General features: G+C 42.3%; 1 protein-coding gene across 5 annotated transcripts; it reads right to left on the bottom strand.

The window, feature by feature from the left end:
- Nucleotides 1-1,183: 1,183 nt before the first annotated feature.
- Nucleotides 1,184-27,441, bottom strand: cpt1ab (carnitine palmitoyltransferase 1Ab (liver)). 5 transcript variants are annotated; one of them, XM_076732823.1, is made up of 19 exons: nt 27,424-27,441; nt 17,426-17,590; nt 16,759-16,901; nt 15,763-15,934; nt 15,283-15,384; nt 14,930-15,067; nt 14,692-14,769; nt 13,786-13,893; nt 12,549-12,636; nt 7,849-8,044; nt 6,859-7,047; nt 6,662-6,767; nt 6,251-6,367; nt 5,547-5,711; nt 4,898-5,029; nt 4,624-4,776; nt 3,616-3,729; nt 3,231-3,323; nt 1,184-3,134 (listed from the first exon to the last, which is right to left on the bottom strand). In XM_076732823.1, the coding sequence occupies exons 2-19, from the start codon at nt 17,564-17,566 to the stop codon at nt 3,057-3,059; spliced, it is 2,313 nt and encodes a 770-aa protein (XP_076588938.1). In that variant the 5' UTR covers nt 17,567-17,590; nt 27,424-27,441; the 3' UTR covers nt 1,184-3,056. The 5 variants fall into 5 exon arrangements, with proteins under 5 accessions (XP_076588938.1, XP_076588936.1, XP_076588935.1 ...); XM_076732821.1 differs by lacking the exon at nt 27,424-27,441 and adding an exon at nt 21,343-21,428; XM_076732820.1 differs by lacking the exon at nt 27,424-27,441 and adding an exon at nt 21,304-21,402.
- Between the last annotated feature and the right edge of the window lie 25 nt (nt 27,442-27,466).

Genomic DNA, 27,466 nt, shown 5'->3' with positions numbered 1-27,466 from the left:
AGAACTAAGAAAAACTGACAAACATAATCATGATCGCCAATGTAGAGGAGGGCTGAGCATCCAAAATAAACAAGCGCTAAACCAACCATGGTGTAAAGTACATGATCTGTGTGCTTGACAGAAGCAATTTTCCCACTGAAAGACAGTTAGAGTCACTGAGCTAATGGTTAGAGAGCGTGAGTCATATTACCACCAAGCTAAATGCTAACTTATGACAGGAACTGACAATTATGAACCAAGATAGTGGCATGGTTCGAAGGACGGATGTTTGTCATTCCACCTCATTGATCCAGACTGAAATTAGAGGAAAAACTTCCTATTAACAGGCAGAAACCTCAAACAGAACCAGGCTCTGGGTGGCCAGCCATCTGCCGAGAGAGAGAGGGAGAGAGACATGGTATATGTATATGGTATGTGTATGATAGTATATTTATTAATAATAATAAATATGATAGTGTATTTATTAATATATTAAAGTAAATGATGATATATGCCTATAATAACAACTGTATGTAGATATTAACAACATATTTTTAATAATAACAGAACTAATAACAGTAGCAGTGGGCGTCCAGCAGGGCCACAGCAGTAGGTGCAACCATGATCCATGAGAAACTGACAGATGAGAAAGCACAAGGACTCCGGGGATATGGATGGATTTGCCATGACATTTGGTACACACACTCACATCCCCCTCCGGATGAACTGCAATCATTTCAGTAATTCCTGTAACATTTCCTCCAGCGCCATCATCAGGTCAAAATTTTAGCTTGTCCAATACGTTGATAAAAACTGTGACACTTGCAACACATGAACTCTGCGCTTAGTGCCAATCTGAATGTTATTACAGCATACTAACAGGCTAAACCAAGATGAGACATGGTAACATTACACCAGCAGTTGTGTAAATGTTATCATGCTGAGATTAGCACAGCATGGCTGTAGTCCAACTCATGTTTTCATTGTTCATTAATGTAACGATTGTTTCTTGTTTTGTCCAACCAATAAAGTAAAACCCAAAGACAGTTTTCTGTCATGAATGAACGTATCTTTACATATGTGTCCAAAATGTGACTGTCTTTGAGTTTGACATCTTTGGCATATGTTAGTGAGTGCGCTGCTTCTCTTCCACAAGTTATGAAATCACTGCACTTGATAAAAAGAACAGACTGTAAGAAGACATGACATACTCACGGGTGATACAGCTGTCTGACATTCACTTTATTGTTAAAACTTGTTTTGGTATATCAGCTGCTTGTCTTTTTTTACACATCTTTAAATTAAAGGCAAAGATATACAGCGTCATCCTCAAACATCATGCTGCAGTGTAAACATGAGGTCTACTGAGATAAAAAGTCATACAACTACAACATACTGGCAAAGTGTGTGATAACAAAACTGTCATGTCAAAAAAGGGAAGCATTTGTCCGTTTCACTACATGACTCAGCAAAGCTTTAACTTAGCGCTCACCATTTCCCACATTCATCTGGTAAATATGCACTTTTCTTTTGTGAATAAAGTTGTGAAAACATGGAAAAAGTAATAAATAATATGATGAACTTACAACATATACATAATAACAGAAATGCATTCCTACACGTGACAGCCCCTCTATACTGCATCTGCACTTCCTATGCATTGCTCCAAGAGAAAAAGATTTCCTACTGTACTGGAAACACTAACGACTATTAAGCGACTCTGCACCTCATTTTAACAGCTGCAACATCACTATGCTGTAATGACAACGTGACAGTTTGCTCATAAAAGCTTGCAATTCATCTTGATCTGACAAAAGGCTAACAAGGTAGTTAGGAATCAGTTAGTTCGAACTAAACGGCCAATGTTGGAGTGCACAACAGAGTTAAAGTACAATTAACCCACTCTTTTTTTTTTTGAACACAAGAAACCGAAAAAAAGAAAGTCATTGTTGGCCACACACTGTCTGCCCAACACATTGTGCAAGTGAAGTTCACCACAGACACACACCACGTCCACCAATCCCTCATTTCCACAGCAAACTTCATATTATACTACCCACCAGCTCATTGGGGTCACATGGCATCGTACTGCATCTCAGTTTGTTCTACTGTTACACATGTACACGCCAGCGTAAGCACTGATCTTGCAATGCTGCAGCCAGCACCCTCGAATACCACGTTAGTAAAACCTGAGTATGAAAATGACAAACACACACACGCGCGCACAAACATGTCTGCCTCCGTTGCTACATCATGACATCACGGCAGCTGAAAAGAACAAACACACTGACTGTGCACATGAGTCCCGAAGGCAACAATGATCCATTGATTAGACAATGGCAACAGCTCCCTGTCCCCTGTGTTGGTATCCAGAATCAGTGACGCAGGGTCACTTTCCAAAGCTGAATATTTATAATTCTTGTAATTACACATCAACAGCTTCACTCCTGCAGGTTTCTGTTAATCCTAGTGATTCAGACTCGGTGGGAGTTTAAATACTGAGCCATGTGAAATTAATGGACACCATGCAACATGCAATTTGTTGATGATATTTAGCATCAAGTTTGCCAGTTACAAACTTGCCAGTTACATATGACTGAGAAACCTAAAAACACAATGAATTAAAACGACTTTCAACATCGGGTCAAAAACTAGTCCAAATATTGCACCATCTCTCAACTTAAAACCGGATACACATATCGGATGATGCTACCGAACGATTCTTCAGCTGAAAGGTATCGCACTACAGCGGCTGTTATTTCCCCTTCCTTTCTGGCCTTTTTAAATTAGTGGGTCATTAAGGCACCGGCGCGTACAGTCATGTAAATAAAGATTATTGATCTGTGCACTACCTGTGCTCAAAACCACCCCAATCTCACCTTGCCTATACATACAGTACACTTAAACGCCTCGCACACATGTTGACAGTAATCTTACCAAATGCCACTCAATCATCCATATTTCTGTAACATCAATTAACTTAAAAAATAACCCCAACATTTGATTCTGTACAAGCTTCAGGAAGAATATATGTTTTGCTAAACGCAACGTGTTTATTCCACCCGCGGAGAGGACAATCACTTCTTGTTGAGCTGGAAGAGATCCAGCATGTCCAGCATGGCCTGTCTGATGTTGGTGCCAAAGCGGTGGGAGTCCTGCAGTAAAGCAAAAATGATCAAAAGTCTCTTAATTGAGTAAAGGACACATAAGAATCTCAACTGCCAGTTAAAACTGAAAACAAGTGAACTTACAGTTTCTGGGCTCGAGTGTTTGCTGGAGATGTGGAAGTTGATGAGGTTCTCACCAACAATGATGTACGAGACACCATAACCATCATCAGCCACCTGAAGGGACAGGAGGGAAGAAAAATAGAAGTTTAATCTCAGAAAGTGGGAATTTATGTCATATAGACTTTTTATTCTGTAATTAAAGATGTACACACAACATAAAAAGGTGGACATGCTTTGTGTGACATGCTAACCCTCAGTGAAGAAGAAACAAATACTTATGATTGATGGACTCACACACCGCTCACCACACACAAAGTGCATGACTTTCTGTTCAATTGTAGGAACACAACATAACCGCCCTCCCTCTATCTTTAACAATTACTGTCAGAACTGATGGATAACTTACCGGACCAAACCCGCCTCCAGAGGACACATACTCAGGGTGTTTGACCAGATCAAACAGCTCAAGCTGCTGCAGAGGGGTCTGACTGGTGGACAGCCTCCACGGCTCAGACAGGACCTAAACATGAAGGTAGCACACATTCAATTCACTGGTCAAAAAGAACTTGTGCTGTGCTTATTTAGCAGAGTTAATCCTGCATCTCTGTTCTCCACATCCCAGTTCACCGAAACTTTGCTCGGCACTACATAAGAGTAGTATGTAGTATGGATATCATTTAAATTGTGATATGTAAGATAAGATCACTTTAGCTGGAACATGACGATGTGATAATGTCGTTCCACACAGACACACAGACTTAAACGTAGCTTGCAGACATACAGGCTGAGTAATATCCTTAGGCTCACCTTTGCATGCTCACCCAAATACAACATGTTACATTTTTCTGACACTAACCCCATGTCTATGCCACAAGCATATCTCTCATTTCAATCTAGGCGGCTGTCTGCATCGGCTCCGTGCAGGCGTACATCTCAGTTGTGTCTCGCGTTTATAACTTTGACTTGAAGCATTTATTTACCTTCCTGGTCTTATGAATATATTCATCTACATTTTGCAGCCGAGGCAGAGCTGAGTGTGCTGCTCACATGACAGAGCCAGAGGGCAGTGCTGTAGCAACGGCCCACATGTCCCATCATGCCTTGTGCTGATTTGAGTACTTTGTTAAGTTTGCTCTTTTACATTCTTGAATACACATATTATTTGTTAGTGTTTGCAATGTGTCTGTTCAGAACATGGCAGTTTATGTTGGCAACTGTTCATTCATTCATTATTGTATGAGGAAGTGGGCAGATGTACAGGCACCATAGCCACTTTGTTTCTACTGTCAGTGTTGTAAATCAATAAGCGTTCAGTTTGTTGTCTCTGCTGATTCATATTGGTGGGGTCATTTACAAGAGGCCTTACATCAGCTTTAAGAGCAGAAATCTCACAATTTGCAAGAACACCTCATACCTCCTTGAGGAAGGCCGAGTCTTCTCCCAGGTATTTGGAGACCACATAGAGACAGAAAAGGTGGCGATCAATGCCATGGCCCGTCATTGCCAGGCGGTACATGTTTTGGTGCTTCTCTGCTGCCTCTTTGAGCAACTTGAGACGCTCTTCTCTCTGAATGGATAAGAAGGAGATACAAGTTACACACTACAAACAATTGAAGAACATGATCTGCATAGTGGATTAACGAGGGGTGACCAAGAGTAGCACTGTCATCAGAGGTGTTTACACTTACTGTCTCATCTCTGATCATGGAACGAACAAAGGCACAAGTCTCCATGGTGCAGGAGCGCACGGTTTCTGTTCGGCCCTCACGGAACAAACGTGTCATGGAGGCTTCGTATGTCAGGCAGAATTTCCCTTTGTCCTGTTGGGTGATAGTATGGGTCAGCATGAGCAAAGAAAAACCACAGGAAGTTTTTTATTTATAAATTGTTAATGAGTTAACTAGATTTTTGACTTAGTGATAATTAAAAAAACAAACAAACAAGTGACTGACTTTTGGGAGCCTTAACTTTGCACCTAAAAAGAATCGACTGCACTGACATGCAATACCTAAACTGCCATTACTAAGGCTGCATTATCTATCTATGCACTACTAAGTTATGCATTATCAAATAAAGTGCAAAACACAGAGGAAAATGCAGCCTTAAACTTAAGATGATCAAAGCTTTAATTAAGTCATTCAACAGTCTGCAGTGATGTTGTCTTGTAAGTTGTGACTGCCCTCTGCTGGAATTTCAGAGGAGTGTGACTGGACTGGGTCAGTTATTAAATTAGAAATATGGCATGCAAAGGTCACTAAAAGACAAATAAATGAATGCCTAAATGTGTTGTAAAGTCATCAAATTCTGTTGCTAAAACAGTGACGTGTATGTACTTACCCTGTAATGGGCGAGCTGTAGGGCGATCTGGATGAAGGCATCAGGACTGGTGCGGCACTTCTTAATCAGACCTTTGCCAAAGTCATTGAAGGGGAAAATGTGAGAGTCCACATCATCAGCCAGAGTCCTGGCGAGTGTCAGAGAGCTCTGGATGATGTCCTGGCACTAGAGGAAGTGACAGAGTCCTATGTTAGACTGAACAGATGACAGCATATTTGTAAAACAATCCTTTTATTAAGACAGTTTAGACTAAAAAAAAAGTCTATTAGAAGCATAAGTTCTTCTTAACCTAATACCAGCTATTGTACTGTCACATTTCAAATTTCAATTATACAACATCGAGCAGCCCTTTGCCTACATCTCTGGACTTAAATAACGATACTAACACTGCTGCACATTGTTGAAACTACCAGCAGAGGGAAGCCAATGCCCATGAATATTACATCTCAGGTATCAGCTCACAGCATATGAGATGTTCTAGCAGACTTAGACTGCCAGTGTGTCGCATCAGAAGTACTTGTCAGATGGTCAAACAGCCTCACAAACACCCTCACTTGATCCATATAAATGAGTGCACTACGAATGTCTTCCAGCTATCCCTGTTTTTAAAAAATTACTGGATCTTCCCCTCTTTATAATGGCCAACTTTTCTCCACACCTTCGAACAGCAGTGGTCAGATGACAGCATGTAGGAAGGCCCTTACCTCAGTAGGGATCTCCCACTGCAGCCTTTGAGGACCTGGCAGGTTGAGGTGAGGCTCCCCAACACAGTGACCTTCCTCAGTATAGCCAAGCTTAACAGGGTCCATGGAAAGTACATGCTGCAACGCAGAGTCAAGATTTAATATGACTAACTCAATTAAATGGTAGACATGAAATTGATTTGATTTCACACGTCCTTCTTAAAAGCTCTGATGGACAACCACCGTGCCAATCAGAACATAAAAACATTTTTCCATTGCATTGTATTAGTTCAGATGGTACCACTTTTAGTCCATTTAAGATAAAAGGACTGACATACAAAGACATACTGAGGTACTCATTTCTGAATTTACAATACTCCTCAAGAGCTGGTTTCATGTGAAATTCATTTAATAAAAACTACACTGATGTACCTCCCACAGATGGCCAATGATCGGAGCATCCGCCCAGGAATGCTCTGCGTTCAGTCCCATGGTGCCATTCTTGAAAACGATCAGGTTAAAGGATTTATCAAACCACCTGAATGAAAACAAAGAAGAAACATCTTCAGTTTACCTAGAAATGGCCTTGTGCGGCACACTCAGTGATCATCAGAAACAAAATATCCCACCTGTCGTAGCACTTTCCATGGAGCAGGGACTTGGCGTAGCTGTCCAGAGACTTGACTGGGTTGTTTGCATCGAAGCGCTGCTCTGTGTCATCCAGTGTTACAAAGAAGGCTGCCTTCTCAATGGCGTCCAGAGATTGCTTGTTCTTACCACGGCCGAAGTAGGTATTGCGAGCACTGGCCCACGGGGTCCTTCAAATGTCAAACAAAGGCAGGTTTGAGGCAATGCCTTGAGTCAATTGTAACATACACGCAAGTTTCTCTCAGTGTGAGACAGGTGTTATGTGTACTTGCCATCACATCGTTTGTCCACTGTTAATTTTTCAAAGGCAGAATATGGTTCTCAGTACATATCTTTAATATCGAATTTAAGGTATCCTTATGGAAAGCGTTTGTTGCATTGTTCTTTTAAAAACTGAAAATCACAATATATACATGTATTATCTGATTTTTCAAACTCTCAAACACTGGTATTAATTTCAAAATTAAATCCTGGATGGCAGAGAATTCTCTACAGCTCAACCAGGACAAAACTCAGGTTTTCGATATTGGTACAGGAGGCCGGAGACAGAAACTGGCTAGCAAACTACAAGCTGTCTCTTTCAGCCCATGTCAACAAGTCAAAAACCTTGATGTAACATTTGACGCAGAACTGAATTTTGAGGCTCATATAAAGGATGTCACAAGAAAGGCATTGTAAAGCACTTTGTGCTACATTTCATTCTGTATGAAAAGTGCTATACAAATTGTTATTATTATTAATAATAGTAATAAAAATGCGATATTGTTTAGGCTTTAGTCACTTTTAACTCAGCCAGCTCCCTCAATGAACCGTGGAACATATCATTCCAATAAACGTCCATGTATATTCAGTATTTCTTTACTTCCTATTGTATTACATTGTACATTGTATATTGCGCTGCAATACATAATACAATGATAAGAGTAATTGTCATCAATACTGGCTGCAGCTCGCTTTGTAATGCCACCCACCTGTCCCCAGCAGTAAGTGCTGCAAGTTTCTCCTCTCCTGGCAAAGGCTCCGACTTGTCTGCCAAGATCCTCTCCATCTGCTGCTCTATCTCCCGTGGCAACAGCAGCCGCCCATCATAAAACATCCACACCTTGAAAAAGCGGCCCTTATGGAACACAGCTATGTGTTTGCTTTCATTCATGTGCTGAAGGGTGTCTAGAAGTAAAGGACCAATGGGAAGGACAGAGAAAAAGAGGAAAACAGAGAAAGACAGTTGGAGAAGTGTTGGAGATTTATGTTTCTAGGTTCTCTTAAAATTAAAAATTGTGAATAATTTTAATCTTAAAAAAAAGTGAAAAAGAAGGCAGCACTTCAAATAAAGTGTGGAATATCACAGCATTTCATTCCTAGGATAATAGGTGTTAGTAACCAGTTTTATGATGTACATCCTCCACTCTGTAACAGGCTTTGTTATTGGTTTACCCTCACGTAGCTCAGCCTTGGCACCAGAGAAAAAAATCTTTTAACGCCCATTCGGGGGTAGCACTCCCATAGCACTCTGCCACCTTGAGTACAATCTCTGCACTCAGGGGAAAAACTAACTTAGTCGCCATATGGTGTTGCTGACAGGATCCTCTTAGTAATGTTGTCCTGTTTTCTTGTTTTCCAGTTTCCATCTACTCCCTCCACTCTGTCTTGCAATGGGGAAGATGTGGCGGTGGCTACTAGTGTGACCATACCACAGGGAGGATGACTGGTGCGTCTGTGAAGGAGTTCTCATTCTCATGGCTCTTTGACAACATACCACACACTTCTAGTAACTGCTAGTACAGCTAGTGCGTCACTAGCTAAATTTGCTGGCTACCTCTGGCTGCAGCATGCCCAGATAATTATATGCTAATGTAGGTTTTAGCACTTGTGTGCAATACTGTTCCCCTCTATGGCTTGCTCAGCCGCTGTCAAGGTAATTACACTTGTACTGCTCAGGTTGCGTCACTGGCTCTAGCTCAAGACCTGCAAACCATTTTAACAGAGTGTGAACCGTGGACATAGGCAAGAGGTAGGAGCCTTGCCTGGCCCTGGGAGGAAATTTTTCACCGATGACCGGCTCGCCAGGGGTTGAAGAGAAGCATGCAGAGGCATATTTCTTTGCCTAAACCGCTTCCTGGCCCTTTCTGCTGAGGCCCCCTGTGAACCCCCCCTCTAGATGAGAGGGTCAGGATGGGTGGGACTGCTCTTTCTCTTCCCGCTAATCCCATTGTCTGGCTGCTAATGGACCACCACCCAACTTGGGTGCAGCTCTGTGGCACTCTCTCCATCTGGCTGGAGAGGACTCTGCAGAGGGGCTACACATTGCAATTCTTCCGCCTGCCTCCTCCATACATAATTCAGAACTCGGTCTATCCCCACCAAGACAGTGCCCTTGGAGGGAGAAATACTCACACTCCTCTGAAAAGGAGCTTCTCCCCATATTTTGTGGTGCCCAAGAAACCGGGGCGCATTCGACCATTACTTGACCTGCAAATCCTGAACCGCCACATAGAACGGAGGCCTTTTAATATGCTGACAGTCAATACCCTCTGGAGTGCATCCAGCCAGGCGAGTGGATGACACCCATAGACATGTCCAATATAAATAGGGAGGACACAGCTAACAATACTGCTGCCTCATGTTTGGATAATCTCTTACCCTGCACACCTTCTCCAAATGAATGGAGACAGCACTGGAAATTCTCAAGTAGACAGGCATGAAAATCCTGCCCTCCGTACACAAGTGGTTGATTCTCACTGCATCCAGACAGAACTGGTCATTCAACATACAATGCAGTTGGGCTTCACCATTAAACCATGCAAGGGCCCGGCAGCCAAGCCAGCAAATGCCTTACCTCGCTAGATGGGGCGGAACCCTCGACAAGGACAGCTCCCCCCACCACATCACCCTACTGGAGGATGTAGCAGTGCTGACGGTGCTGCACTACTTCGCCCCGCAGCTGAGCGGGAAGCACATTAGGGTGAGGTCAGACAACACCACAGTGGTAGCCTATCTCATCAGACAGGGTAGTATCAGATCCCCAGCACTGCACAGGATGGTGGTATCCATCCTGACTTGGGCAGATCACCATCTCTGATCCCTGAAGGCTTGCTACATTCTGTGGTCCCAAGACCAGGGCGGACAGCCCAGACGGGGTCCTCTCAAAGAGGATTAGAGGCCAAAAGGGAGAGGGACCTGTGCACCCTGTCCGTGCACTCTTGTATGCCTTTCTGTGATGACAGGGACTAGCTTAAGGTCTCCCCCTTGTTTAGGGTCAAGGGTCATTCACCTGAGAGCTTTCTTCTCCCCTCCTTGTGTCAACAGGTAGAAGGAGCACCTTCACACTTTGTTCTCTGACAGCTTTCAGGAAGTCCAATTGTCTGTTGTTCTCTCACAGAGCTGGGGGCCCCTCTGTGCTGGAGTTAAGACACACTCCATTAGGGGCATCTTCCCAGGAGTGTCTCAGTGAAAGATATCTGTCTGCCTGCCATCTGGTCTTCCATGTTGACCTTTGTGCAGTCATATCTCAGGGACATGACAACTGATTCTGTGTCTCATTTGGTGTTTGGTACACTGTCCGTGGTGACCCTGAAGCAGACTGGGAGTACATTTCATCTCTACGGCCTGTGCGTTTCATCAAACAACAAAAGCCCATTAAAGAGTGCAGAACATATGACAAAGAAATAGTAGTTACTTGGATGTAACTCCAGTTCTATGAGTATGGTCAAAGTCCTCTGACCATAACCCAGGCTGGTCTTAATTGTTGTTGTTTGGTTTTAAAGGGGAGATGAGCTGTACATGCACTGGGGCTCTATAGGGGGAGGGTGCTGCACGAACGCTATCCTCATATTGGGTGGTGAGTGCAAAGATTTTTCCCTGGTGCCAAGGTAGAGTCTCTTAAGAGAACCTTAAACCTGTAGAAAAGCCCATTAGAGGGATACGCACACATGTACTCATTGAACTGGAGTTACATTTAAGTAACTTCAGTTCACCCAGTGGCGAAATTTCAGTGATATCCACAACATCACTGGCTGGTTTCTTTTTCTCATGAAGTTGTATTAATTTCAAGGGCAAAACAACTGCATTCAAAGTCATACTATACGATGGGAGGGACTATCCAGTTCAAAAAACTAAAGCAGCTTGAAATGGGAAGTGCAGGAAGTGAGATGAAAAGGGAAAGTAATTTTGGAATAGGGCAGTGGCTTAGAATACAATGAATTGAGGCAATGTTTGTTTGAACAGCACTGTGCAACAACGAAGAGAAACCAATTCATATACATCATTTGTGTATTTGATACAAAGGTATGATATTGTTTTGGTGACACTCAGCAGTGTTCAAACAAGCATTGTCCTTGTTATGGACAAGACAAAGGAGAGGATGCTAAGAACAATCCCAAGAATAACAACAACCTCACATCCAGGTAATACTTGGCCTACTGTGTTTCCTCTTACAGTAAGAACACCTCCAGCAATATGGACAGACAACCATGAGCCCTTTTTTTAAATTGAACTGGTTTTGGAAATAACACTAAGAAGAATATTCTACTTAACACTACAAAATTGGCATATTTTTTCATTGATGCTCTACTATGCATTACTAGCATTACAATGCATCAGTACAGTATTGTGTACAACCCCCCTTATATAACCTATTAAAACCTGATGGAGGAACTGATAGGGGGAGCAGTATTATTTTTGGAAAACACTGATCACTGCTTTTGTTTGTAATCTTAATTCATTTGAAATTATTCATCATCCACTTCTGTCTTCCCCAAATGTGTGCTGTCTCATGAATGTACACATTTGGTCATTTTGATGACATCAACGTTCAAGGTTAGTAATTCTAGACTCACACCTATGAGCACCACTCAGGAGATATAGAAACACATACTATTGCTGTTTTGCCTTCTCAAACTCAAACATTAGATTTGAGGCACATGCAAATTAATCCTTGAATGTTCACAGACCAGCACACATGCATTATTAATTTGTGGAGGTCATATTATATCTAATTCAAACAAATGGACAAATGTCCCAGAGAGAAGTACAGTAAGAGTAGTGTGGAGGAGGCTAAAGACTAAAGACTCTACCTGTGTCTACACCTGGGACACGACTGGTGTTGAACATACGCTCATATTGGGCTGAGCACATGGGAATAGTGTGTAGGAGCATGAGCTGAAACGCAAAAGGGGAGAGTCAAACAAAGAGAGATGACAAACTAATTCACTAAAATCCCCAGAGAACAGCAGCAGACACACAGGTACAGGGACAGGAGCATGGATGGAGTGGAGAGGGAGCGATGAGGATTGGTATGATAAGCAGTCTTAAAGAGCAGAAAGGACCTCAGAAGGCTGCCAGGGAAGGAGATATGAGCAGGGTCCAGAAACCAGCTGTCTCCTATCTCAATGCCACCAGCATAGCCCTGATATTTGCTGAAGGAGAAGTACTCAAATGAAGATACTTTGACATATAAATAACAAAACACTTCATCAATTTTAAATATGTATATCTTACAAATACATCCATAAAATACAACTAACAAATGCCAATGAGTGGTAGGATGGTTTCAGGGCTGTACTGTTGAGAATGAGTGTAGGAGTCAGGGTTTCCAATGGCTATTGCCATGGCAATAGCTAGGGTCATAGGGGAGAGGGTCAGAGGGCACGGTGGAGATGTGCCCTCCTCTTACCTGTCTCCAAACCTGGGACGCGGGAGGTGTTAAACATCCGCTCCCATTGAGCCGAACACAGAGGAACCTTGTTTTCCAGCAAGTATATCTAACGCAGCGTCCGACACAGCGAGTGGGCAAAACAGTAGAACAGAGACAACTGAATGTGAGTGTGTAACAGAGCGAGCTCATGCATTGGTGTTTGTGTAAATGCATACTATCAGTCTTTGCAAGAGACCGATGTGTGTGTATGCAACATATAGAATATGTGTCAGAATTGTACAAATGTAAAAAGAATTTGCACTTAGGCGTCATGCAGGTTGGTAAAGGAAAAGGACTGGCAGAGGAGTGGGAAAAGATGACACCTGCGCATGTCAGTAAAATCACCAGCATTCATTAAGCCTCATTCACTAAGCTTTCAGAAAATGCTTGTGATCTTGCTTTGCCGGTAATCAAAGCTAGACTGCGATTAAAACAAGCAAAAAGCACAATGCATGGCTCATTCGAAAGTTCAGAGTTTGACACAGCGAGCTGAGGACAATATCAAGCAGTGTTTCCACCACATTCATTCTGCAGCGGCGCAGAGGAGACAGGTGAAGTGAAGATAACATTGTCAGTACCCATTACAAACAGGCTTCAAGAATAGTCTTTTAAATGCCACAGTACTTGTTAAGGACTGGTTATATAACTTCGGAGGCAATTTGTCTTTGTGTATGCTGATTAATTTAGAATGCAGTTAAAGCAACAGTCATGTTTAATAAAACCCAAATACTGGCATTTGTTCTTCACTACTGTTTTGGAAGAAGGAAATAATGGGCATCAGGCAAACCTGTAATTTCTTTTTAAATAAGTGCTATGTGGTGGATCAGGTTAATGACAATATGAAGAGTGGCTCATGTGGATTTCGAAAAGTAACAAATATTCTCTGGCGAGTCTATACTGGCATGGAAGAACCTGCCACAAAGCAGTCAACACTGACGTATCTACATAATCATTGGTGAGATTGTGGATGACACAAGAAAGGGTTGTGAAAGATAAGCAGCTCTCATTGCAAATAGAAAACAGAAACTCACTGACATGACAGCTACTTATCAATATATCATGAATGAGAAAGTTAAACATTTACAGAGGATTGATGTGATCAAACATATACTAATGCAGTTTATATCACAGCTTGTGCAATGTCTCCTGATTAGCAAATTTTCAAGAAAATAGTTTCGGGAATGAAAACACAGAGACAGAGGAGAGCTATACTCACCGGTTTGATCTGGGCTCTGTCCAGTTTCCTCCTGTAGAGCATGATAGCATGGATGGCATTACCTGCTCTAGCAGCTTGGATGGAGGTGGGGAACACGTACAGGAAATCCTGGACAACACGAGATTGATAGTAATAAATGAATAATCATTCACATTTCATCCAACATGTCACACATACAGTACTTATCATGACCTGCAATTTAAAGTGTGCTTAGTGCTGTTCCACTGGCCGCATGCCAAGTCTGTCTCTTTTGACAACAGTGCTTTCGTGATATGGCTTTGTAAACAAGAGCAGAGATCCCTTTTTGTGTAAGCTACAAAAACAGACATTTAGATCTTGCTTGACATGCCTGCCCTGCAGGGCTGATCCAGTCTACTGTCTCACTCATTCAGGCAGAAACATAGAGTGAGCTGTGGGTTTGTTCCAGAATCCCAATTATACACCCTCAGTGGCTGAAAGTTCACTGGGTCCATGATCACAAATCTGGGACAGATGAGCAATCAACTGAACACTTGACACTTTAAAATACAGCGATTGTAGCTTTGCCAGCCAAGACGCTGAAGCTGTAATGAGTTCCCCTGTGACACTGTCATAGAGAGCTACTCACAGTTGAGTAAAATGTATTATTTTATTCTATTATATATATCTATACGTAAAATATTTCTTGCCTTTATTGTCTAGTCCGACACACTCACACCATAGTCTAACTTAAAATTACTGAAAGCTTGGAGTTAATTCTGGTGTCTCAAAAAGCAAAACACAAACACAAAACACACAAAACAAAACTCAAACACTGAGCGATAATAACTCATAACTTTCAGAGGATCAATAACCATCTACATGGAAACGCATACTGCTTAATTAAAGGCTGAACCATTTGCAAACAGATAGACAGAGACATCTTACCATGGCATAATAGTTGCTGTTGACCATGATGGGCCCTCTGCCTCTAAGGTAAATATACTCCTCCCACCAATCACTGACCTGTGCAACACGAGGACGGAGAGGGGACAAAAGAAAAGGGGGTGACACTATTAGAGACACTGCTTTTCTTGGCCATTTGAAGCTGATTCAAGACCCAGGACACTGAGACAAAAGAGCAGAAGAGAGAGAAAGGGAGAGGAATTTATTCTTTCTAACTCACATAGTTGGAGGCCCACCAGGATTTGAGTTTGAGGTACCACTGCAGTCTGGGTCCCAGGTTCTTCTCAAAGTCTTTAGCCAGACCCTTCATCCGTTCATACTGCTCATCATCCATCAGTGGCTGCACTGACTCCAGGTACTATCAACACATAGAAACACAAAGTCACAAAGAGTCACACAAAGGATCATCCATTTTAAATAAGGTGAGATCTGATAGGCCAGAAAAATCTCCAGTATTATTTCTCCCCTAACAAATAATGGCAGACAGCTTTTTCTTCAGACTATTTATTCAACTGGGCAGATTTGAAATTCTTTTTAGAGTCTTAATGAAATGACATGAGAGGCAGAAATTACCCTTTGGCAGGTGTCCTTGATAGGGGGAAGAGGTAACCGCGGCAGGGAGTTCTGGAAACTGTAGAGCATTGGTTTCCTGCCAGAGAACACCTTCACTAATAACTGGAGAAGAAGAGAACAGAGCAAAATTAACTTGAAGTTGCATGTTGTGTCTCACCTGGACACCTGCAGGGTATGAGAGACAGTGCAAACATGCAAACAGTGGGTTAAACAAAACGACCAAAGTCACTTATAGTGTGGTGTAAGAAGGACTGTGTCTTGTAATTCAAAGAGAAATTGCATCTTTGACGTGTTACAAATAAATATTCTTTTCAACTCTTGTCTCTCACATATTTGGCTCTCATGAGTTGTGACAACGTCTTCCATGTGAGGTAGCAAAAACTGCATCCTTTACTCACGTGGGAAAGACTTTCTCTAGAACATTCCTGAATGACTCTGCTCTAAAACTGAGAGGACAGAGGAGCACATTCATTGCCTCACCATCCACACACGAGTAGACCAGGACACAGAGCCATGGCGTGCATGCATCCAGCCATGCCACGACAACAGACTCTTTAGGACATTCCTCATAATCATAATTATGGTGACCCACAGGCCCGTGCCCACCAGAACTCCTCCAACTATCTTCTGGCTGTCTGTGGACATATACCGACTGTGGACAGAGACAAAAGAGAAAGAGAGAGAGAGTCAGTTTAAGTAATTTAGTTACTGCCAAGTCCAAAGTCAACAAAGACACATTCATTCATGACTGATAAACAGTCCATTCAATTTAACTTTATTACTAGCCTTTATTACTCAGTGTAGTCAGCGTCACTGATGATATATTTTACAAACCAACAATCTGCAAAAGGTTTCCCCAATTTCACAAAGTTTGAAACCGTGTTAACATCCAACAGGTGCTCTATCGTTGAAAAGAAAATTTACCTGTTCTGTGTTTTTTTTTCCCCCCCAAGACATTTCTGTGGGTAACTGACTTAAACAATGATCATAAACAACGTGCCTGACTTGAGGGAAAATCCCCAGCATTGTTGATAAGACAGACATTAAAAGCTTTATATGAACAGGAAGTCTTTGTAAAATACTACAAAAAATTGTTGTCACACGTGAAGATGAGGTGTGGTGAAGAGTGGGAACAAAATGTGACATCAGAATGAGACACACTCACGCACAACGGAATGAGGTCTACGCCTGTGCTTAACAGCATATGTGTCATAAAAGTCTGATGACACTCAGTCAAGTGTTACAGCTCCATCACTGTGATCAAGATGAGCATTTTCATATGTTCAGAATTTCTTCCCTGCCTGTTATATTTGTGGTGGTTATGTCTAGACATGCACACTGCTGTTCAGTGTAACAGGTTGTTCTATAAGACCAATAATTGAGGGTTTCAGCTTTCTCTGTCTGCTTATATAAAAGGACAAAAAGGATAACACCACGTCATGCTAGGAGAGCACCTCATGATATCAGGGGCCTTACCTGATGGGCATGTGTTGGCCCAGCTTGGCAATCAACCCCAGAGAGGGATCCAGCTTTTGATATTTATTGTAGGACATGTAGGACACAACCACTACCATGAACCCAGCAGGGCTGCCAGGGTACACACCAGTCATCACCCCATTCTGAGGAAAGGTAAACCAAAAGAAGTGTTACAAAGGTCACCACAGTCACTGAGAGCAAAGCATCTAAAAGGAAATCGTTTATAAAATTATCGTTATCGTAACACAGTGTTTTGGATCCTGCTGACATCTGTAGTATCTCATTAATTACAGGCATCTAGAGGCAAGAGGAATAGATGAAAATGCTAGCAGGTCTTTGACTTTGATTGACTCAGTATGACTCAGTATGTTTGTAAATGGACAACTAGGCCAAAGGCTAGAACACAAAGAACCGACAGGAAGGTTACTGCTGACTGTTCGTGTGAGAAAAGGTGACCTTCCAGCATGGCACATTACTGGGACCTGTGTGTTGCTGTTTATTAACTAGATATTTACAGAGAACAGATATGAACAGCAACTGATGTGAGATACTCATAGAAGATAACAAACTGAGGAACAGTAAATGAGTCAAACCTCATCAAGACTTCCCCTCATATTGTACAGAAACCCTCTGAACTTTGCTCTCCCATGTGTCAAACACCTCTCACCTTGAAGCGAATGAACCTTTTTTTCCAGGAGTGAAGGCCAGAGAGGTAGATCTGGCGTAGAGCCTCGTGGCACAGCTGTAGGTCGATGCCATCAGGGGTGACGGTGAACTGGAAGGCCACCGCCTGGTGCGCTTCTGCCATGGTGGCTACTACTGCACAGGGTCACTGAGGGTAAGGGAGGTACAAGATAGTAAAGCTAGTGAAGTAGAAGCATCAAGAGAGATTATATCAAACATTAAAGGCAAACGGAAGATGTAGTTCAAAAACACCGACCCACCCACATCTTTATTCTCGTTCATACAATCTTATCTCACTTCATGATAATGTGGATGGCATGACAATCTAATAAATGCATCACTAAATTAGATAGATAACTGCATCTTTACTCAGAGGCACAGTACAAACAGAACTGTATGTTTAGAGGCAAAACTGTTACTGTGCTAAACTGTGGAATCACATGTGTGAGATAAGCAGCTGTCGTGAGTTACTGAAGTGGACATTTCCCTCTCCATGTCTCCATGACTGCAGTCTGCAGTCCCATTTCTTAGTTGTTGTAGTCTGACACTGGTCCACATTCCTGATGGTCTTGCTTGCAACTTCACTTGGTTTTGACTCCGTCTCAGACTAAAAGATTCACACAATTGTAGCACAATCATTTGTCTGTATCTAAGAGCAATCTGTGCCCTTTCTACAAAGCTGTCATGTGAGCGAGCACTGAAACTTAAGGGTATTTCTAAAAATATAATATCAAATACCCCAAGAAGTACAAAGACTAACAAGAACACCAAACTGACAAGAGTTTGCTGTTCTTCTGCATTAAGAATGCTTAATAACAATGATGATCATTAATTACTAGCATTTAATTGATTACAAAAGCTGTATTCAAAAAATAAAGGGATGCCCTTCATAAATCAGCTTGATAAGCATGTTCTTGTATTTAGTTACTATATCAACTTAACTGGCTCCTGCAAGCTGAGACCAAAAGAGATGCACTGGGAGGTGGCTCTGTTGTACCACTGAACTGGCTGAGCAGGTATGCTGTCTTATCCTGTAGCACAAGAGAACTGCTGCAAGGCACTAGAAACTCTTGTATTATCTCCGCCAGACGTAAACATATTTTACTAACTTTTTTTGGCACCACTTCAGTCTACTGTATTTGCCATTCTACGCTCTGTGTTAGGCACAAAGTCTGCTGCAGGCCATTTTTGGCCTTTGCCATGGCCCCGAAGGTGACATTCAGATATAGTTCGGTCTCATCTTGATGTTTTAATAATCATATGGCTTAAAAAACTATAGGACTTATAAGACAAGAATTCAGAACACTCTGGTTTTCACAGCTTTGTTTTAGACAAGCCAAACATTGGCTCTAAAGAGTGCCTTTGGTGTTTTTCGTGGCTGCCATAGGAGACACAGTGTTTCTCAGTTCCAGTCCTCGGGGACCCCTTCCCTGCATGTTTTAGATGTTTCCCTCCTCCACACACAACTTTTTTTCATGTTGCTTTTAGCGTATCTTGAAATTATAATGCTAGCTCAACTAGCATTAGCTATGTTGTCATAGAGAAGCCTGTTCTCCGTGATCCCTGCCAGTGTGTGTGTGTGTCGCTGCTGTATGTAAATTTACTTAGTAGACATTCTCTAGAGATAGCGTGCATATATTTTGTTCCTAATTGACCAAACGATTGATTAAAGAGTAGGTGGAATTTCAGTTGACCAACACTTTATTTGCTTGACTGCAGCCCTACATTGCAGTAGGTACTTCGCCATCTGTTACCTCAGATAATTCACCTTCCTGTTTCAGAAAGACAGACCTGGCTACTGAGTGCACTCTTCTTGTTTAAATTTGTAAACCTTAAGTGAGTTGTAACATGCTAAATGATATTAGGAAGCTTTTTTTTTTTTTTCAAAGGGGAGTCTGCTCTAAAGCCTGTATTTTGGTGAATGGCTCTTGTCAATGCTTATCTGACCTGATGTTTTAGACTGCAGAATTCTTCATCTGATCTTTTGTAATTAGGCCACTAATAAAGCTACTAATACTGAGACTGATCAATTGTCTCAGAGGCCCAGAAACATGACTACAAGAAGATAGCAGTGTATGTGAACTACAGACCATCACCTGGATAATTAACCTCTGTTTGTGTGTTGTTAGGGAGCTGCTACTTCCTGTTGCCTTCAAATGCTGTGGGAAATACAAATGCCACATGAGCATATGCATAATGTAACTGCCTAAAACGACTGGGACAGTCTATAACTGACCACTGATAGATCGTGAAACTGATGTTTCCATGGATGCTAAGCATTAAAATACAAAAGCAGCTTTGCCACATTAGGTTTCTCTAAGATTACAGCGCCGTTTCTCCTGCAAAGCTCTTCTTAATTTCTGAGAAGCAACGTCTTTCTCTTTGCAGTCTCAGGTTTTATTTCATTCAACGAGAGCACTCTGAAAGCAGGACACGTCGTTCCTACGTTTTCAGTCGTCGGAAGGAGCATCCACAGAGCAGTTTTCAGCAGCCAGTCCCCTCCCCCAGCTACTTTCCCACATCACATGATCCACCCTGTGCTGCAGAAACTAGGGGAAAGGTCGCAGCGCTTCGATACCGGGTAAAACTGGCGACTGTGTAATAACGAATCCTCGTATGTCTGCGAGCGTAGTGCACTATGGAAGCCACGAAGCCTCCGTAAACATATCGCTTGCTTTGGATATCGTACAGTCTGCATTTGTCCATTTACTGCATGTCAAAGCAGATGCAAAACCCTGTCTAACCTTAATTAATCATGTCCACGACCCCCAGCCTTCAGAAACTTAACGCATCATGATTCTGACCACAATCGCCATTACCACCCCCCTCAAAAAGCCTTTTAGCTGCCATTACCGACCACTTCACCTCAGACAGTGTCCCTCTCGACGAATACGCTCGACATATGTAGGTTATTTTTTTGTATTATATCGAGTGTCCTGCCCACGTGGTCTGTGAGAAATGGGGTCACTAGTGCGCCCACCACCCCACCCCCAGTGTCAATATAACCTTTTCTACTTATTTATCAAAACGTCCCGCTTGTTCAACAATGTGTACAGAAACAACAGTGTCATCTCTACTTTTATGATGCTCCCACAAAACAGGACACCGTGATCAACCAGTTTTGCCTGACCTTCACCAGCAGGTGACATCTACACACTCATCCACCTCTAAATCTCTCTTTTGCTTCAACCACGCAGCATCGGACGCTGTCAGGCAGAGACATACTATCCTGCATTATTACTGAATAACAGAATTGTAAAAGTGTAGTAATAGAGCTGCCAGGTGGTTGTTAATGAATGACCTTTACTTGGACTTTTGCCTGCATTCATGTTATGAATAACGCAGGAGTGCTAACCAGGATCCTTCGACATAACATCGCATTCGAGAAAAGTAAAGTCATACCAGGTTACACGTTTATAGCAGATATTCAGAAGAGGCCTGTTTTACATAGATTTTCCACAACCTGCTGTTAAAAGCCAAGAGAGTGGCCGTGAGTCCATAGACCGCTTTCCTCGAAATTAAGTTTGCACTTTCATAAATCATGATTCGCCTGTAAACTTAATTTCTGACTGCTGCAGGCCACAACAAGCCGGCCGGCTGCATCCGCGCGAAGGTAAGCGATAATCTGCGAAACATCTTGTAAACAGCGCTCAGCTCTTCGCCGACACGGAAATACAACTAAGTGACTTCAACCTTAAACTGCGCAGATAACAACAGTTTATATAAAGGGGTTTTGTTTAGCTTGCCGAGTTTTTTTTTTTTCCAGAGTCCCTGCAGCCATATTTGCACAGTTACTTCCAAAACTCCACAGAGCCATGACTGCGCTGAGATCGGCGCTGAAAAAGGAGAATTATTACTCACCAACCCTTCAATCGGTCTGAGAGAGCAAAGATTTCTGACCTGACGAGGAGGTGACACGACTAGTCTGTCGGCGGAGACGACTGCACACCCTGTATGAATGGAAGTAGAGACTTGCAGACAAAGCCTGCCCCCTTTAGCAGCCCACAGAGCACGGCCTGGCGAAGACAGCGCCGCCCAGAGGTCTCCTGTGCTATCGAAAGGGTTGTGTGAGGACACCAGGTAACGAATGGCATCGCAGAGAGTCTGCATGGTACTCGATGTACAGAACTCCCTGTACCGAGGATGCTGAGCACTATTGGGATGGGCACGATCATCCGCATTGTCAAATACCAACACAGTCCAATAAAAGGGGGCAACATGGATAAAGTCCTCTATCCTTGTATATGATTTTTTTTTTTAAATCAAATATGACATATACCACAAAAATGCATGTTCTGTAGCAAATCATTTTATTGAATAAAATAGTCAAATGGGAATATCTGTTTTTGGTCAATGTAGCAAAGTAATACTGCACAATTCAAGGTACTTAATCCAGCCTTGCCCACTGATTTACAACAATGATATAATACAATCAGATATATTAAAAGGTCTGCTGCCATGATACAAACTCCATGGCAAATTGATGATGGTTTTACAGTATATGTACTGTCATATCGGCCAAATCTACAGCCCAGTATGACAGCTTTGCAGAAAACGAAATCATCCCAGTTTGCGCAGATCCCACAACAAAGGGAGAGGACATTATCAAGCAGCACCTGCACTGTTAGCCTTGAAACAAACACTCTGCTTACATGTAAGCAGAGCAAAAATCAACATGTATGTTGACTTTTGCTGATCAACCTTTTGCATCCCATACAGACAACAAAGAAGGCAACATATTTGATACATTGCAATACTCAGTATCACCTCCACAACACAGTATCAACAAAAACAACACATATTTAACAAAGGTGTTTTTTTCCCAGGTTAATTGTAATATATTGCATTATATTGTGTAAGTATTCATATTTAATATTGTACTTCAGTACCACTAGTGTCCGCCTGCTGATATCATGATATTTACACCATCTTACCAGTGGAGGATGCCACCTTTACATCAGGCAATGTTAATATACTGTTGAGAAATTAAAAATGTAGCCAGGTAAAGGTAGGGCCCCCCTGATGAGCTGATCTTAGAATTGTAACATTATAAATAATTTGATTACCTAAAACAGCATAACCATGCAGCTTGACACGTTTTGGCAATCGTGACAACGTACTGTAATTGTGAGAACTTACGCATCTTAATGACTCAGCTTTTCTCAATTTAAACTATACTGTCTCCACTGCACACTCGGACTTGTCAAAACAGGAAAACCACAGGTATTACTAATCATATCAATAATGACTGTTCTATTTAAGTGACATCCCAGATAGCGATTCCAGTGAGCCACCATGTACAATACCAGAACAATAAAACTGTTTAATTTCATTAATTACTTCCCTTCCCTCTATGACTGTTAACTCCATTGTTAGCCTGAAGAGGGAAACCAGTCATGTGCTTTCTCCGATGTTGCCAAATGCTTTGTTTTTCTCCTGCTAGCAAAGACCGCTGTGTGGTTCTTGCTACCCCTAGTCACAGTGTATTTGCCTGTTTCTCCTCTTCAGCCACATTTCTACTTTCCCAGGACCTTCAGTGCCTTCAGACTTTATATCCTTCCCCCTTGACTCAACTGCCTCACCCAATCGCACACCTGTTCTCTTTTCCCTTATCTGCTCTGCAGTTGTGTGGGCTTCCCAGCCCACTTCCTCACCTGAATCTCATTGAATCATCAGCCACTGACTATAACCCTGACTTCACTCCTGTGGCTATCATGCATCTCCAAGGTGTCCGGCTCTACACAGCCCCACGCACAGTTACTGTGTGTTACCATGTTTGTTTCACACTGCTAGTTGCCAAGCTAGTTAAGAAAAGAAAAATGCTTCAAGAAATAATATGCATGTAAAGGTTATCACAACAGTTGAGACTGACAATACAAAGTCATTTCACTCATTTAGCGTTGGTGCACTGTTACCAAAACAATTACCACACCCTGCACTGATGATGGTCCTCTTACTTTGTTGTCCAGGATGCATCAGGACATATTAGTGACTACAATACAAAGATATGCGGTCACCTGTGTCCCAGATGACCTCAGTAAGTGGTTTGAGTGATCGGATCACAGTGCGTTTTGGTGGTTGTTTACACCTGTATTTAGTGCTGTCCACTTGTGATCCAATCAAGCAAGATGCATGTTAATGCCAGGTGTACACAGGGCCCATATGTACTGGTCTACTTCCTTTGTTCCTTTACCAGATTGTTAACTCACTTTCATGTGCTTTTGTTATTTTATTACCTGAACTTGTTTTTGCCTGCCTGACTTCAGTATTAGACATTTTGCCTGCTTATTTGACTTTGGACTTCTGTCTGTCCCTTAGGGGATTTGTTTGATTGTATTGGACTGCTTTCTGGTTTTAACCCTCTCTTGCATCACCATTCAGCAAGCTCCATCCCTGAAGTCTACATTTGGGTCCTAGTCCTTGTTTTCCTGCAGAGGTCACCAGGTCCTGTGCTGCAGCAATCTAGCGGGCCCGAACTGAAGAAGTCACCAGTTACTGTGCTGCAGTGATCCACTGAGCTGGATCTGCAGCTATTAACCATTCATGAGCTGCAGCGTCTTCAGTGCCAGTGCTGTAGCTATCTCCTGATCTTGCTGAGCTGCAGCAGTCTATTGTGGTGGTGTTTCATCAGCCTGCTGTTTGCCTGGCTTCACCGGCTCCCCTGACAGTCTTCCTGCAGCCAGTTGCTGGCCTCCAGCTTAGATCTCCTGCGGCCCCACCCTCCAGCCACCAAACACTGGTCCTCATCTCTAGCCCTGTCACCAGTCTTCAGGGGGTCTCGCTTACATTGCCGGCTTTCAGAGGGGTTCTGCTTTCCCCATCAGCCTCCAGCCCAACCTTCTGAGATGTCCTGCCTTCACTGCCAGTCACGCCCATCTATTAAGCTTCCAGGCTGTCCCCCAGACCTGTTCAACCCCCAGGCCTTCTTCCTGAGGTCTCCTGCTCCATCCCTGTTCAGGCCTCCATTCTTAAGCTCCCAGGCCACTTGCTCTTGATTTCTGGTTATGACCCTAGCCTGCCTCACCAGTTCCATAAGCCTGTGGTTCTGTGATTTTTGCATTTAAAAATTTTGAACAGCACCAGCTCAGTCCCTGAAGTCTGCATTTGGGCCCAACCTCTTGTTTTCCTGTACCCTGCATGCACAAGGTAAAACCCCTGAGATGCATCCTGTCTTGGTGCAGTTACTCAGAGTTACTAGTGTCAGCACTGCCAAAAATGGAGCTGAGCCAGGGTTCCCACAGTGGTTTGCAAGAATTGTAGCCAGGCACCACCTGAGTAACCCAGACAGCGCTTCACAGACTTGAGGCGACAGCCTAATACCCACATAAAGCAAACTCACAGTGCTTTCTCTAATCAATTCCAATCTCTAAAAAGATATCTAATCAGGGTGCCTTGATAGCTCACTTGGTAGAGACTGTGTCCCATATACTGAGGATGAGTCCTCAGCAGCAGCCTGAGTTTGATTCCAACCCATGACCTTTGGCTGCATGTCTTTCTGTCTATCTCTAATATCTGTTTCTATGCCCATTGCCAGCATCACTTTCAGGGTTTTGGTATTGTTCCTGCTGACTGGATGGTATAGCTATGTGGACACCCAAATGGAATATAGCCATTGCTAATGTCTGTTACACCTAGTTTTCCTATCACAGTACGAAATGCACAGGTGTTATGAATAACAATAACAATATCTCTTCTATTCAAGTGTCCCAGTAAACCATGATAGTATGACAGTGAGCCAGCATGCACAATACCAGGAGCCTGAAACCAAAGCAGCTAAATGGAATTCAGCTATCATTCATTTTTACTTAGACCTGTATGTTTTCCTACTTAGACTTGTCAAATCACTTCCACGAAAAAAGCCTAACGTTAGAGTAGGCAAATTACATCAAAATCAGGGGGAAAAGCAAGCAAGACAAAATGTACATTTAGACACAAGGTGGCACTGTTGCACACAGTTGCACATCATGTGCCAATCCGCCTTTCACCTTCCATAGAGCCTCAGAATACACAAATACACCAGACCACACACAATAAATATTCAGGTATGTGATTGTTTCATTCAGTCATAGCTCATATTTATGAGCAAGTTCACTTTAAGTCATATGTTCTGTTTAGTCAGTTTCTTCTTAAATAACCGATTGAATATATTGTTGTCATTACGGCGCTGTGTTCAGCTGTTGCCATAGCTATGCATTTGAGATGAAGCTGGCGTAACCCCTAACTGTTTCCTGCATACAGGCCAGCATATCCCTACAATTACCTGCTGCAAGGAGACACACGGCAGACTTGCAGGTTTGTAGCCTCATATATTAGAACGACTTCGAGCTACAATGAGCTGTTTCCACCTTTAGTAATTGTCCTTTTACTGTAATATTGCTATGAATTTGTCTTACAAGTAACACAAAATCTGCCATGTTTTAATCCTTTACAACAAGGAGTAAATAATGACTGTATGCGAGACAAGACATTTCTGTTTCATAGTCAAACTTTATTGTGTTGACAGATCGCAATACAAGTTATACAATATTCTCTGCAGCATTTTGAAAGGGTATCAAACAGATATTCTGCACCTTTGATAAACATTTTAAAGCATAAATACTGTAACTGTGTGATAAGCAAAAGCTTTTCAAGTGAAAGTGAAAATCCAAATTAGTTTGAAACATGGACACAGTACAGTCCTCACATTAGCTGCTGATAATTTGGGTACTGAGCAGTTTTTCAACTTCATAAGCAAGTTATTTTACACAGTGAGTAATTTCTTCAGTTATAATGACATGATAAAGTCTATTCCAGGCAGATTGCTGTCCGATTACACTGTCACTGGCCTGACAAAACGTATGTGTAGTCAGGATAACACACAAGGACAGGGGACAAGGACAGTCCTTACTTTACTATTAATTACCTTAGTAGGTTTGGCAGCTGTCTTTTTACCAGAAATAATTTCTTGACTAATGTTTCAGATTGTCTGTTATTTCATATCATACTTAGCACCCCTCATATCTTGGTAAGTATTGTACTGTATTGTGTTTACATGACATACTCACATGCACATGTCAACACCTCATCACTCTTCACGACAAGTGCTTTCTTCTTCACTGGACTCTGTTGGTCACTTCTCACAAATCTGCCTGTGAAGACAAATGTAAAACAGAGTGTACTGTAAGAGAGTTTAGGCATAAGTATTGTCCTAACATTACATGACAGAGAGATATAAATAATGTTAACAATATTTACCTGAGGAAACGCCAGCAGGGTCCTCAACATGACGCCGAAAACAAAATGATGTCAGTTAGTTGAAATTCAACCCGGCATGAGGCCACATCTGTGTGGTGGTGCAAGTGACCAGAGGAGCTCTAATACATTTCTATAGTTACAATAAATGCTCAACTGCCAAACGGTTTTTACAGCCTGTTTCATTTTAAGGACTTTAAAGTAGTCCTTTGTAGTCCTTTGTCTCAAATGAACAACCGGAGGAGGAAAAATAAGTCATAAGTCTGCGTCCACATTAAAGTCTTGACTCGTGGAGAAGGTTATACGTAAACCTTGCTTCACTTTAAGACTCTACAGGTCAAACTGATCCAGGTAAACCATTAGATAAAACTTGCAGCAACATCCCAGTATCACCTTTGTGTCAATCCAACAGAGGGCGCAAGATGAACATTTTTCTCAAAGTCTTTTCATCCGGTTACTTTGCCTCCAACTATTTAGTTTTAACCTCAAAAACTCGTCAGATGTTACCAAATACGTAAATAAAATTTACGTATCAAGCTACAACAAGCCCGCTACAGTTTCCTTAACCGCTGTAGCTAACCAACATTCATCTAAGCTAGCATGGCCTCATGACGATGGAGAGATTTCTATCAGCCAGCGAAACCGCATCTTAAAACATCCGTTAAGAACACGGAAATAGCGGAATTCCTTCATTGTTTGTATCGAAGTGTTTGTTTAAAGGAAAAAAACGCGGTAAATACGACGGCTTACCGTCTTGTAAGTCAGTTCCTGCACATCAAACACGAAACCATGT

Source organism: Chaetodon auriga, chromosome 6, assembly GCF_051107435.1.
Source record: "Chaetodon auriga isolate fChaAug3 chromosome 6, fChaAug3.hap1, whole genome shotgun sequence".
NCBI lineage: Eukaryota > Metazoa > Chordata > Actinopteri > Chaetodontiformes > Chaetodontidae > Chaetodon > Chaetodon auriga.
Note: the sequence above shows the minus strand (reverse complement) of the source record. Positions and strands in the feature narration are given on the sequence as shown.

Bases quoted from the DNA above. Each gene is read 5' to 3' on its own strand.
- cpt1ab (XM_076732823.1), bottom strand. From the start codon at position 17,566: ATGGCAGAAGCGCACCAGGCGGTGGCCTTCCAGTTCACCGTCACCCCT. The intron at 5,712-6,250 runs GTAAGGGCCTTC...CACTTCCTCTAG, and splicing joins AGTGGGAGATCCCTACTGAG to TGCCAGGACATCATCCAGAG. The intron at 3,324-3,615 runs GTAAGTTATCCA...CTGTCCCTTCAG, and splicing joins CTGGAGGCGGGTTTGGTCCG to GTGGCTGATGATGGTTATGG.